General features: G+C 41.9%; 1 protein-coding gene across 3 annotated transcripts in view; it reads left to right on the top strand.

Annotated features, from left to right (window-relative positions):
* ntrk2a (neurotrophic tyrosine kinase, receptor, type 2a) overlaps positions 1–13,741 on the top strand; it is a 135,905-nt gene extending 122,164 nt beyond the window's left edge. For all 3 annotated transcript variants that reach the window (XM_050050850.1, XM_050050852.1, XM_050050851.1), the window contains 2 exons: positions 4,922–5,080; positions 8,577–13,741. In XM_050050850.1, coding sequence (XP_049906807.1) covers positions 4,922–5,080; positions 8,577–8,762 — 345 coding nt within the window. In that variant the 3' untranslated portion in view covers positions 8,763–13,741. The remainder of the gene's footprint in view (positions 1–4,921; positions 5,081–8,576) is intronic.
* The last annotated feature ends 863 nt before the right edge of the window (positions 13,742–14,604 follow it).

Genomic DNA, 14,604 nt, shown 5'->3' with positions numbered 1-14,604 from the left:
TCGCAGTTTACTCAAAGATGCCTTATCATTTTAATATATTTAAAATTGATATGTATGGATAGAAAATTCAGTTATATTACAAAATAATATCTCTCAAAGACAGAAATTCAGATAGGCCCCAATAGGGGACACATACACACACTAGAGTGTGGCGAGCCGAGCCCGACGGTACCCAACAGGTCGGGCCGGGTTTGGTCAAAAATGTAGCTATAAATTGTATTCGGGCTTGGGTCGGATTCGGTCAGCTTTCAGTGAAAATATAGTGTAAAAATAAATAAAATCCTATTGTCTGTCCTGTTTGTTGCTTGGGCACTGTTATTTACGTGACAACACCTGAACATAACACACACAGACACACTTTGGCTGTTTGTTTCTACCTCTCTCCTCGCTGGAAGTCTCGGACCTCCAGCCGCCCGCCTCCGCCTTGATTAAACGCTGAAAATAAAATAAAAGAGGGAGACAGGTGTTTCCTATTTTATCTTATTTTGTTTTATTTCTCCCTCTCCTCTCGCTGGAAGCCTCGGACCTCCCGCCTCCCCCTCAAACACAGAGGTCTCCCTCTCCGCTGAGCACGCCCGGCCTGTTAAATAGCCTGTAACCGTAACAACTGTGTGACACAAACTCAGTGCTTTGGTCATTAAATAATGTCGGGCTCGGTTCGGGTTCGGACAGAAATATGCGCCCGTGCCGCACTCAAACAAACACACGGAAAACCGGACATTATCATCAGTTTTTTAAAAAACCCCGGACGCCCCGGACGGGACGTGAAAAGTGGACATGTCCGGGCAAAAGAGGACATTTGGTCAGCCTAGCTCTACCTCTTGCTATGACACTCTCCACTCTTCCTCCCCCTCCCTTCTTGTTGTGAGGAAGCATTTTCTGTGCGCCAGCGCGGGAATGTCGCAGGTCGACACGCAAACAAAAAATGATATATATTGAAAAATACAGCGAGATGTTAGAGGAGCCGATCGGCTTAATCAGCATTGTGTCATCTCCTCTAGTAGTGGCTTGGGTGAAACGGACATTTACGGACCTGTAGAAGTTACGCACTATAGCTTTAAGTTTAGAAAAAGGAAAGTCCATGACCAAACGTCGATATGTGACAATGTCAGAGTGAGAATGTGTTGGATGAAACACAAACAATGGTCTCCTGGGTGAAAGTCCTGTGATTTTGACCCACCCATCCACCCAGATCTTCCACCCATACAGACATTCTCACTGTGTATACTACGTCACCTGACTTCCTCCTTTGCTCCTGTCATAATCACTGTGTCCACTAGAGGTCACGCCTAACAATAAACAGAAATATGGGCTGTAATAAACTGCTTGTACAGCGTGGTTGTATTTTTGAGGAGAACAGTCATGAAACATCTGTTGTGCCAGCCAAGCAGAAGCAATTAACTACAGAGTGTAAACATAACTGCTGCAACACAACTTGCAAAACAAGTTGTATTAAATCTAACTGCTAACGAAGGCTTATGTATGACTTTCTTCTTTCTATATGCATAGATGGAGAAATGTTTCAGAGTTAGCAGTATTCTACACTTTACAGTAGTATGGGAAATACACGATTATGCTTATCTAATGTACAAGTTTGTGTGGTGCAACACATTTTAATTTGTGCTGAATGAATAGCTGATGGAACTATATCTATATGTATCTGTACAGTGATTAAGGGAGTATCCAAATATGAAAATGTGCATGTTGTAGTATAATTACTGTTTTATAGTGTGTTTTGGTGTCGGCAGTGTAGTGTGTAAACTATTTGTTGTCTTTATTTATTGCATTCTGCATCATTATTCTAACACTGTGACCCTTGTACCACACTGCTTTGGCAAAACTGTATTTCATTATGACCTGCCTATAAAGCACATTGACTTTGACAGAGGCACAGACAGAGATGCAAATAAGAAAGGAACAAACCAGCAGTGAGACACGGCACTACAGGGAGAAAAGCGAGGGCCTGGTGATGAAGAGTTAGAGCTGCAGAGATGGAGGCAGATATGTTTCCCCAGACGTTCACATGAACCTGATGGCTATCTATGTGACCGTACACATTTTATTACTCCATTAAATAACCCACTGACTAACAAAGAAACAGGCCGAGTGTGGGTACCGAGCCATTAATAACAGGCATAAACCTCCGAAAATGGATTGTGCTATCTGTGCGGAGCAATGGAGTGCAGATGGGTCGGTAGATTCATGTTCGGAGGAGAAGTAGGGGGAGAGGGGAGGCGCGTAAATGGAGTCACAGTGTTTGGTTTAATTCACTTTCACTTAAAGCAGGTTATGGGTTAAAAGTTCAACCACTGGCATATCCAACAGTTTTCACGCTCCAACCTCAGCCCAGTAGATTAACCTGGTTTAGGCTTACAGTCGCAGTCTGTGAGAGCCTCAACTGAAATGAACTGTCATGTTTATGGAAAGTAAAAACAGCAAATGAATTCAACAATCAAACAGGCTCCACAGGCTCAGTTCAGATCAAAGCTTAATGAAATGACCAAATGTCTCTCAGAGTGCCTGTCTCTGAGTTCCTGTGTGGGATTAGCTGCTGATTTATTCTTTCTGACAATCGCTGGAACTCACTCTGTTTGATGCTACAACCTAAAGGGAAACCTAAGTAGTTTTCAACCTGGATCCTATCTTCTCATGTTTTTGTGTCTAAGTGGCAAATAGGAGGAACAATGCTTGAAACTGGTCGAGTATTGAAAACTGCAGCCGCAGTGGCGAAAATCGGTACAATGTAATCCCCATGGGTAATTGTGCACCGTCAATTTAAGTCCACTTAAAGGTCTTGTTTTTGCCGCCAACAGGCTCAGAGAGTTATAAGTGTCTGACAATATTACGGAAAGGACCCTAAGGAGAAATGAAATGTTTTTCTTGACCTTTTTACCTCATTTTGAAATCTTGGGAGAGGTAAATTGTTGCAGGGAGACAAAACAATAGAGAGAGTTGGAGAGAGGAGTGCCAGGAGGAGTTCAGAGTATAGAAAGTATAGATAAGTGTTATCTATGTTAGTGTTAAGATTTTTAATGTCATGGCTGAATATTTAGCTGATTTTAACAATGTAGAAAGCCCCTGAGATTTCAGATCAAGACTTCTCCTTAAGCAAGACTTGGTTACACACACTAAGAAAAAAGGAACTGAATCCACGGTTGCTGCAGCAAGGACAAGGCCTTTGACTTTGTACTGCATTGGGGCGGCCATCAGCTCACCTGGTAGAGCGGGCGCCCCAATGCAGTACCAGTTTAAAAAATTGTTGTCTTCATTAGTCACTTATGCCTCGTTTCTACACTTTCAGTATTGTACCTTTGGAACCAAAAGTAACCCTTCCAAGACCCTAGGTCCGCCAAATATTTCCACCACAAACAGTACTCTTTCATGTGGGCAGGGTTGTTATCATCACTCACTGCTCTGTACAGCACTCACTGTATTTCCTCCTTTATCAGTCTGCACTTCATTTATCGTCCATAGAATGAGGTTGCATGCAGACATTTTCAAAACAAAATAGGACTGGCTGCAGTGAGAGTCTCTCTCCATGGGATATTTAAAAATAGCAGGTTTGTGCATTTAGTCCTTCTGAGGCAAGCTCAGGGGTTTAGTGTATGGGTTAATAGACAATAAAAAGTAAAGTAATGATCAGAGTTATCACATTGAAATTTAAGGTGTGCTGATGGATTCACATCATCAACTCATACACTGAGTAACATTACAAGTAAACGTTCCACCTTAAAAGTTGCAGGCAGTCGGCCCAGTGAATTTTTTCCTCACTCTACAGCTGCTGCAAGAGGCAACAAAACATCTGTTCATTTGATAGTTACAGTTTACTAATATATGTAAAACTCTCCACGGTATGAACAGAGGTTACATGAGCCTCATAACCAGCCACAACTCAGCCCTGAGCAGAGTGACCGTCTGCTATTGACCAATCAAGGGACTGCAGTGTTCACAGCTCCACCTTTAAGTACCAGATCTGTGTGCTAGGTACCCCAACAGAGGGGGGACCAAAAATGGGGACGGTACGGAACAGTTCCATTGGTACCATCCACAACTTTTCACAGTGGAAACTGAAAAAAGTGTACCAAACTATACTGAACCACACCGTACTGTTCAGTGGAAACAGGGCTTTAGACACAAAGACATGGGAGAATAGGGTCCAGATTAAAAATATTTAAGTTTAAGTTTATTCATTTATTTTTATTGTTGTAAATTTATTTATTTATGGATGGATGACTGCTGACTGTATACTGACTCTCACAAACTGGCTTTTTATAGCCTACAACTGTTTACCTAATCCTGCAACTACTTTTTTTTATCAGTTGGCTGATCACTGTTTATTTATTCTAATTTATTTTTCACATTTACCTCTGATTGTGATCAGTGGCCAAATAATTAATGCATTTCTTGTGAACTCAAAGGCATCTCTGTTTTAAGGATATACAAAGCAGTGCTTTCTCACCAGCATACCCTTCAGTTAAATCAAATTATACGCTGATCAGGAGTGAGGTGTGCTACAGTCACGGAGATGATGCAATCTACTCTGCCATACCATCAAACCTCGCACACTGCATTGTTCAGATGCCTCAGGCAGCAGTTTTTAGGAGTGAAATGATTACTGCGCTACTTTAAAATATATTGAAATTCCTGAGTGAAGCTTGTGAAAAATTTGAAAAGCTGCGTGACCATGAATTCCAAATGCTCGATGTTGCAGAATAGACTAAAATAAAGTAGAGGAGAACTCAGTTATAGAGCGTACATGTCAGAGGATGGGATGATAGCAAAGATGCTTAACTGCTTTATAAATCATTCTTTTTTTACATTCACTGTACACTATACTGACTTTATACTCTCTCTTTGTTTCTGTGCGTGTGTGTGTGTGTGTGTGTGTGTGTGTGTGTGTGTGTGTTTGTTGTGTTCAAAGGTCGGAGGTCACACCATGCTGCCGATCCGTTGGATGCCCCCTGAAAGCATCATGTACAGAAAGTTCACCACAGAGAGCGATGTTTGGAGTCTAGGAGTTGTTCTCTGGGAGATCTTCACATATGGAAAACAGCCGTGGTATCAGCTCTCCAATAATGAGGTACAGTATAAAGTCACTTATCTGTGTAATGTGTAATCCGAACAAAAAGAAGTCAAAGTACAAAGCAACATAACTTTATGTAAATGTTACCACGGAGGCACCTTCATCTTAATAAGTGATGGCAGACAAGATGTTGCAGCCCCGAGATATGAGAGAACAGCCCTTCAGTTAAAAATAAGACTAAATATTTGATCAGTTTTGTGTGCCAGTTTCTCACAGGTATACGTTGTGTGAATCTTTTGGCCCGAGTCATCTCATTATATAAAGTTAAAGCAAATCATTGTTTCATTGTGCCTTGAATAAATTGTGGAGTGCGACACAGAGCTGGGGAGCTTGGAGCAAGTTACTGCACTGAGAGCTTTCTTGGGCTGTTTTGCTGGTTTAACTCAGCTCACTATTCACAGTGTAGTTAAAGGGAAGGTGCTGTCGTCAGGTGTCACTGTCAGGCTTGTACAGGGGCTGATGTGCCTTGACATTTGAGTGGAATGGAAATTTTAAAAACCTGTTTTTCAAAAGGGCTCATAACATGTTGTCATGGATGACACTGTGTTCCATGACCTGGTGACAGTGATACAACCTAATCTCCTGTTCTTTTAGTTGGATGAGTCTCATCTGACCAGAGTACCTTCTTCCATATATTTGAGGAGTCTCCAATATGCCTTTTGGCCAATTCCAAACACTGCCTTACTATTTTCTTTAAGCAATGGCTTTTTCCTCGCCACTCCTCCATAAAGCCCAGCTCTGTGGAGTGTACTGTGGCTTATAGTGGTCCTATGGACAGATACTCCAATCTCCACAGTAGAGCTACTCAGCCCCTTAAGGGTTATCTTTAGCCTCTTGGTTGCTTCTCTGATTAATGCCCTCCTTGTTTGGTCTGTCACTTTTGGTGGGTTGCCCTCTCTTGGCAGGTCTCTTGTAGTGACATAATCTTTCCATTGTCTAATAATGGATTCAATGGTACTCTATGGGATGTTCAAAGTTTGAAATGTTTTTTTTTATTACCCAACCTTGATCTGTACTTGTCCACAACTTTGTCTCTGACCTATTTGGAGATCTCCTTGGTCTTCATAGTGTTGCTTGCTTAGTGGTGTTGCACTGCTGTTGACTCTGGGGCCTATCAGAACAGGTATACTGAGATCATGTGGCACTTAGATTACCCACAGATGGATCTTATTTAAGTAATTATGTGGCTTCTGAAGGTAATGGATGGGGCTTCATAGCAAAGGGAGTGAATACATATGCATGCATCACTTTTCAGCTCTGTATTCTTTAGAATTATTGAAGACTTCCATAAAATTCAATTTAACTATGTTAATTTGGAGAATTTTGTGCAGGTCTTTTACATAAAATCAAATTTAAAATCCATTTAAATTCTAGGTTGTAAGGCAAAAAAATAGAAGGAATACAAAGGGGTGAATACTTCCGCAAGGCACTGTATAGGTGAGAGAACGCCCTGCCTGTGGATTAGTAGACACAGACTCATGCTATGCAACCAAACATTTTAAACCCACAGAGCCTTTAAATTTTAATGGAGATCCATAAGTTACCAAATGTGTCAGGCTGAACGTTGGGGTAGAAATGATGCACAGTATATCTAGAATATTTTCATGGATACTCAGTTCAATCAGTGTAAATATTGTATAGCTTCAATGAAGAGATGGAACAAGCTGATTAAGAATACATGTGATACTGTCAGAGAGAGTGGAGTAAGAAAAAGACTTCAAAAAAGGTAAGATATTAAAGGGTTAATCTTCTGTCGATTGACTAAACAACCAGCTCATAATTTCAGCTCTGTTAAACACACTCGCTCAAATTACAATTGGCTGTTTCTTCTAAATGACTTCTACATGCAAGGTCTTGACACAGTTTCCGGAAAACAAAGCTGAACCAGAGCCCTTCAACCCTTCACCTTAACCTTAACCTCAACCTCCCCAACCTAAGATGCCCTCAACTCTGGTTACAGCTTTCTAACCATGTCAGCAGTCCATTTTCTCCTGATTCACTCTGGTTACACCCAAAATTAACCTCTAGCCCCTTCCACTATCTTCTTTTCCCATTTACATCTAATAAATCTGTCTCGATTCACAGTTCACTCACCTCCTGACCCAAATCTGACGCTCGGATATCTTTTACACAGGATATGGAGTTTTGTTCCAAAATGAGATATTCATTATTTATCTGCTCTCACAAACTGATAGCAATCGCAGAATGAGGAGGAGTAGGTGTATGCTTGATTGAGCAAAATGATGATTACAAACTGGATTCATAATAATTTAGAGATCTTGAATGATAATCTTCAGGTAATATGTTTTTTGAATGGATATATCGCAGTTTGGAAGACACAGCTGTTTTTTTGGAGCTTAATAGAAGCTATTAATTGGTATTCAATGCATGCACGCAGTGGGGTTTATTTAATGGTTGAGGAAATTATAAAAAGCTTAATTATATAACAGGCTAATAACAGTATAGATATTTTACAAACCGCTGCCAGACGATGATATATACTCTTTGTACCAGAGAGCTCTCCTTTATACATGGCATTTGGATTTCAAATAGTCTCCCCTGCTTGAGCCACAAATCCCCATCATCTTCTGAAAGTAGATTTAAAGCCAAAATATATAATATATAAGTCATGAAGTGTGTTAAAACACTAGACTTCCTCTCACACTGCTATTGAGAAATTGGATTTGATTTGTCTGGTTGACTGGTCCCGTGTCGTCTAACTTCATCACCCCAGTAAATAATTTATTCACAGTGACATTTTCACTGTATGCCGCCGCAGTGAGGTGAAACTGCTTCACCAAGCAGATGCTCCATCATCTTCAACTTGCAGAAAGTTGTGACTTTCAGCTCCTGTTTTAGTTTAGTTTTTAAGCCTCCGTGACAGTGATAGGCGTGGCTGGAGGCTTTATGCTTTTGGGTTGTCCGTTAGATCCATACATCCGTCTGTCACATTCACGTGAGCATGATATTTCACATCATATGTTCACTGGGATTTCAGGATGAACTGATCAGATTTTGGTGGTCAAAGGTCATGTTTTTTGGCCCTAACTCAGGAATTCATTCGCTAATTATCACAAAATTTCAAACAAATGTCTAACGAGGTAAAATGATGGTTATGAACTATTTGGTTCCTACCTGCCCTTGATTTGTGATGACAGGTATGAGTAATACACGAGAGAGTGAGGGTCTTGTGCTTCACAGCGAAGACAAGTTGCTCTACTAAGTTAGGATGTCTTAGTGCTGTGTTGCCATGTTTGTAAAAATCAAACAAAGAAGAAGAAACAAATGTTGTAGCTCGCTTATTACCCACAACCCAGAGGAACTGGGGAACACCAACAATCAAGAAAGTAGGGTTTTAAATGTGAACTGTAACTTGATTGGTTTGCAGAGGCATACAACCACGAGGCAGTAATACTGTTTTTGTTCTTTTGTTCTCTAACAGAAGACTTTTGCTGAGATTAAACTTGACACCTGTCTCCTTCTTCCTCTGCAGGTGATAGAGTGTATAACCCAGGGCAGGGTGCTGCAGCGCCCCAGGACCTGTCCTAAAGAAGTGTACGACCTGATGCTGGGCTGCTGGCAGAGAGAGCCGCACATGAGACTCAACATCAAAGAAATCCACGGTCTGCTCCTCAATCTGGCCAAAGCCTCACCTGTATACCTGGATATACTGGGCTGAACACAGGAGGAGGACGGAGGATGTGTGCGTGTGTGTGTGTGTGTGTGTGTGTGTGTGTGGGTTTGAGTGGGGATGGTTACTGTATCTTAGTGTGTGTGTGTGCATTTGCATGTATGTGTGTGAGTGTGTGTGGTAGGGTGGACCCGGTGACACCTGTGAATGAAACGAAGTGTGCGATGCTCGTGCAAGTGTGCGCGCGCGCAAGGTACCGCTGTACAGGATGTGAAGCTATTATCAAACTCTTAAAGGCAATCAAAAAATTCCTCAACCCATCCCCCAACCACGTCTTTCCTCCCTGCCAATTTCCTCTCCTTTGTGCATCTTTACTCCTTCTCCCCCTTCCTTCCTGGAGAGACATTTACTAAGAGTAATTTAACTTTGGAGGGGATAAAAAAAGCTTCTCACTTCTTTTCAAATGCTTTAAACTGACTGGGGCTAAATTGATGAAAACCTGATTAACAGGACTTTAAATTTAGTGACTCATCCCTTCGCTGCCTGTTGGACAACAGGACTAGTTTGAAGATCCGGAAATTTTTCAAGGAGGCGCAGCACTGGGTGGATTTCCGGAAGCTTCGATTCCTTTTTGCGTGTAAATATGAGACTGTATGGTGAGACATTTCAGAGGAAATGGCTCTGTGCGATGTCGAGCCATAAAGACACTGTGTTTTCCCCTCTCACCCTGTCTGTCTGTCTGTCTGTCTGTCTGTCTACCCGTCTGTCTGTCCGTTTCTCAGAACTGTACATAAGTATTAATGTCAGCATTCATCCAACATGGCCAGAAAATGACTCCACAGTTGATGATTAACACGCTGGTATGCATACAGTAGGTCGACTGTACCAGAAAAATGACTAAGAAAAGAAAACACAAGCTGGTTTCTGCCTGTCAGATCAAATTAGGAGGTTTTTGGTTGGCCAGTTTCACGGAAAATAATAAAATCACTAACAATACAGTGCCTACTGAAGCTGAACAGCTGTGGTGAAAAAGGCTGAGGTATTGTAATATACTAGAAATAAAGAAAAAAGAAAAAAGACTCGCTTGATCTGGCACTGATCTACAATATCTCCTCATGCAGCAGTCTGATATACATGATTATGAGGATATATGCACTCACATATGCATACTGTTTTCTGTCACACATTTACTTTGCTCAGGCCTGGACTGCACTGTCATACACATGGCACAGGGTAACATGATGACTACTTTTTTTCTCCCCCCCCTCCCCCGAAGTGACAGATGCTTCACTTGAGATTTCAAGCTCTCGTGTCGGAGGTCAATTGATTCATTTGTCCGCAGCTGTCCCGACAATCGTGAGGTCTTGGTGTTGAGGGGGGGGTGGAGGGCGTAAAGGTTGCTAAGGGAGGCTGGGTTTTGAGTGGTCAGATCACGGTCAGATGTGTGGGCGGCGGCGCTGTAGAAGGTGTGGTTCATTTGGTCAACCCATATTAAATCATCAAGGCTCTCAGCACTCAGACATCCTTGAAAACCACATCTGTGCTGGAGGGGATGCACATGAGAACACACGCGCACGCACACACTGTATACCTTATCCCGTCATCCGTCCATCTCTGCACACACACACACAGGGAAAGACACTCAAAACGGGACAAGAAGGAAATTGAATTGTGCATGTTTTATTATTTGAGCGGTGCAGTGCTTTAGCCAGGCCCCATCCACTGTAATGGTGTAATGTATATTTCATTACAGCCTAATGGGCTCCATTAGCACAGTCTCCTCACAGACATTCAAGACTTATTGTTTTATGGCTGAGAAGGAAGGATGGAGGGATGGAGAGGTGAAGGAGAAGAAAACAGAGGGAGAGAGAGAGGGGCCTGGAATGAGGAGCAGCAGAGGGGAGAAATAAGAGGAGAGGTAATAATGCATATTGGGAGAGAAATGGAGGGGAAGGGACAGAGTTCAGAACGGAAGCAATGGAGTAGAAAGGAGAAGACGATGGGAGGGAAAAGGTACGAATGGGTCGCGTAAAGAAAGATGGAGGAGAAAGAAAAGTAGAGGGAGAGAGGGGGGGCGAGTGAGAGGAGGTGCGAATGTCCTCAGGGAGAAAGTGAGAGTGAGCATCCATCATGACTGTGGCCTGCAGATGTTCTGTAAAGCCACAACTTCGACTTCACGCTCCCATCGCATTCCTACGGCTGGCCTCAACCACACGCGTGCACATTTTTACTGGCAACCCACCAACAGCTTACACTGAAAATGAACTCAATAATACGCCACACATCCCCATTATTGAGAACCACTACAGTCACTTACAGCTCAGCTTGCGTATCTGGTCAAATGCTTACAGACTCTCTGTATATATATACACACACACACACACACACAGACAACTGCTCACATTGCATGCAAGGAGACACATTTAATGTTTGTTTTTGCATTTTACTGGGGCATATTTTACTCTTTACGGACATAATAAATAGTCATAATCACCGCGGTTTCACTGACAGCCATTTGAATTCGCTGTAAAACATCAATCTGGAATTACATTTATTAACAACAGCACTTGATGGTATTGGTGTTTGTGAACTTGAAAATGTTGATTTGATTGATTTATAGTATTATTTCTAAATTAAGAAGCATTTTGTACATTTCTTTCTATATCTAAGGTTGCCTTTTGCAACGACAAACTGAAACTGATCACTGGTTTAATTATGTTTTAGCTAATGTGTAAGATAATCTTGAGTGTATATGTATTTTTTATGTCAGGCTCCCTCTTAGCAGCTACCTAGCCTGTCCTTATGTACGGCGTGCTCTACAGCAGGGATGGATGTTTCACCAGTATGCCACGTCTGTAGATTTAGTTGCTAAATTATTGTCACCTGTCAGCGCATGAGAGCGAGGGGTTAACGGCTGTTAGCAAGACGGGCTAACATGGTCTTCAAAAATCCATCCCTGCTGTACAGTCCAGTAGAGTTTGCACTGAGTGAGCACACTCAACACGATTAAAAAAAAAAAAAAAACTTGCCACACAATAACTGTGCAATAACAGAGGCCAGGGTGTTTGAGGGCCTCTGTGAGACACAACAGTGCATACGAACGCCTCCGATGTCAAAAGAGCGGAGAACGTCGACGCAACATCTCAGCTGGCTGCACTGTGTGTGAATTTACCCGCTGTGTTTCCTTTTTTTTTTTTTTTTTTTTTTTTAAATAATGAACTGTGTCGAGTCGGACAGCGGTGATGTTTTTGACAGTTATGGGAAGAGACTGTGAGAGGGATGTTACAATGAAGACTTGTCAGCACAACGCAGGAGCGTTCTGTGAAACTTTAACTTGAGATCGGCTGTCTTTGCATCGATGCCTCAGATCAAAGAAACTGGTCAAACAAAGAAAAAAAAAAAGGAGGAAAAACAACAACTACTGTATGAATGGACACCTCAGAAAAAAGGAGGGACTGACAATCACAGACTTCTCTCTTTCTCTCTCTTCTTCAAGTGACCTACTGTAACATAGACTACTCAACCAACTTTCCTCTTCTATGCTGCCTATACTGTACGTGATAGTCTTAAACTTTGGTCTCTAGAAGTGCTACTTTTTCTTTTTTTTTCTTCTCCTTTTTGTAAATTGAAATAACAGCGAGAGGAATGAACAAAAATACATGTACAAATGTGAATAAGCTGCTGAAAGAACTAAGCGTCGCTAACTGCTGTGTCCGAGACTGTGTCAGTATCTAGATTGTACGATTTTTTTTGTCTTAGAAGCGGAGGGCAGAGAGATTGGGTAGCTACGTGGGACTCACAAATACATAAAATGACATACAGCAGCCCCCGGGGTGCAGAGGGTTTGCTCATTCTCCTGGTGGTGTGTGTGTGTGCGTGTGTGTGTTTAGAAGACTGATTGATGCCGTAGTGAGTCAGGAGGGATCCGTAGGCCAGTGTTCAGACTCCAGCCAAATCCTAGTTCAAATGCAATGAGATTCAAGGGAGGAATCAGGAATTGATTTGTTGTCGCTGTTCACCAATTCATGATAAATGACTTTACCCAGTCGTGTAGGACTGAGGTTGGTATTATGGCAGCTAAGATTTATGGAATCACTCAATTGCTTTATTTATGACTCAAAAAAAAATCCGCCTTCTTCTCCACACAGCTCACTAAAGCCTGGGTTTCACAGAGGTATATCAGCAATATTAATGGATATTTTCTTTTGCCTCACTACAACATAAAAACGGCACTGAGTTTGGGCTAAACCATGTGACTCAGCAGCAAGCACATTCCTCATACAGATACACATCACAACTTTGACTGTGTTATGATCCATATCACATTTAATCCCCCTCTCTCTCTCTCTCTCTCTCTCACACAACTCTCACATCACAGTCTGAGCTAATAGAGCTGAAATATCACAAAGGTCATCTTTAAGATTAGCTTTGTGCTCGGATGCTTCTGGAGCCCCAACGCCCCGATGAATGTAACACCACAAAAACTGCTTAACTGCTGCAAAAAAAATGAAACTGTGATTTGCTACATGCAGTATCTCTGTTTGTCAGTATTTTTGGTTCTGTGCTATTTGTCTCTGTGTTTAGAGGGTTTTTTCTGCCGCCACCGTGGTAGCGAAAAAAAAAAAAGAATATTTGAATGTTTTGTGGATGTTTGGATTGTTAGAGGCTAAAAATAGGACAGAGGACAAAACACTGTATTGTCGTTGTACGAAAGAGATGTTATTTCTATGCCTAACAATGCTCCTCGAAATGTAAGAAACATCTGTATCGCAAAGCACACAAGGTAATTAAAAACTGGAAATGTTCTGATTGGTGCAGCTAATGTCTGTGTTTGCACGGAAGCAAAGTTTGGATGCCACCCATTTGTGCTCTGCTCACACACACACATAGAAACACACTCAACAGGGAACTTGTACAGTCATACGGTTGCGTGGTGGAAATGATCACAGTGAGTCATGCTGATGATGATATGATTTCTCTCTGAACGTGGACCAGTCTGTCGTGATACAATGTAATTAATAAAAAGTGTTATGTCACATCAGAGCTCCTGCAAGTGAATAGTTATGCATGCTTATGACTGTGTGTGTCTGTGTGTGTGTGTGTGTGTGTTAGAGGGAGGGAGACACACCCAGCAAAACAGACAGGGAAAAGAAAAGCGAGGGGCTTTGTAGGAAACAGAAGACGTACTCGGGCATGCTCAGGGCACTGTGAGAGAAACAGAAAAATATGCTAAATTGAATTCAGTGATAGAGCTGGAGTGTTTGAGTGATGCCAAATCTCTCCCATTCTATTAATCCCAGTATAAACCCAGTGTCTTTTTAGAGAAAAGAAAAGAAAAAAACACTTGCTTGGTTTGCAGATTAGGAGCAGGCTGAGGGCTTTTGCAGAGAATTGTACGAGCAAATTGGACAGGAGAGTACGTCTAAATCCCTGATGCAATTAGGCAACAGCTGAATTAATATGTTCTTTTTACACAGAGCTGTGTCTACAATTTATCTTTTAATAATAAAAACGTCATTGCAAAGGAAATGAGAAATGCACAAGACGGCACAAAATTCACCTTGGTGTAAAGTGTGTGTGTGTGTGTGTGTGTTTCAGTGGGTGGATGAGGAGGAAGGGAAAGTACCTCGACTCAGCATACTGTGTGTGCGTGTGTTTGTACAGTATGAGTGGTAAGAAAGCAAGTAGTAGTGCTCTCCTTGGTGTACAGTGGAGAATCCCTGCACTCAGCACTTCCTACCCCATAAATAACACTTTTAATCAACGGACACACACCAAGTAGTGAGGATCAGAGAGGCTGTAAAAGCCAATGTCTTGGGAACACAACGCAGAAGAACACTGAACGGTGTCTCGGACGTTCAGTCGCAAATATTGCACGACATGTAACCAG

This window comes from Epinephelus moara, chromosome 8, assembly GCF_006386435.1.
Source record: "Epinephelus moara isolate mb chromosome 8, YSFRI_EMoa_1.0, whole genome shotgun sequence".
Taxonomy (NCBI): domain Eukaryota; kingdom Metazoa; phylum Chordata; class Actinopteri; order Perciformes; family Serranidae; genus Epinephelus; species Epinephelus moara.
This window is presented reverse-complemented; position numbering and strand designations above follow the sequence as displayed.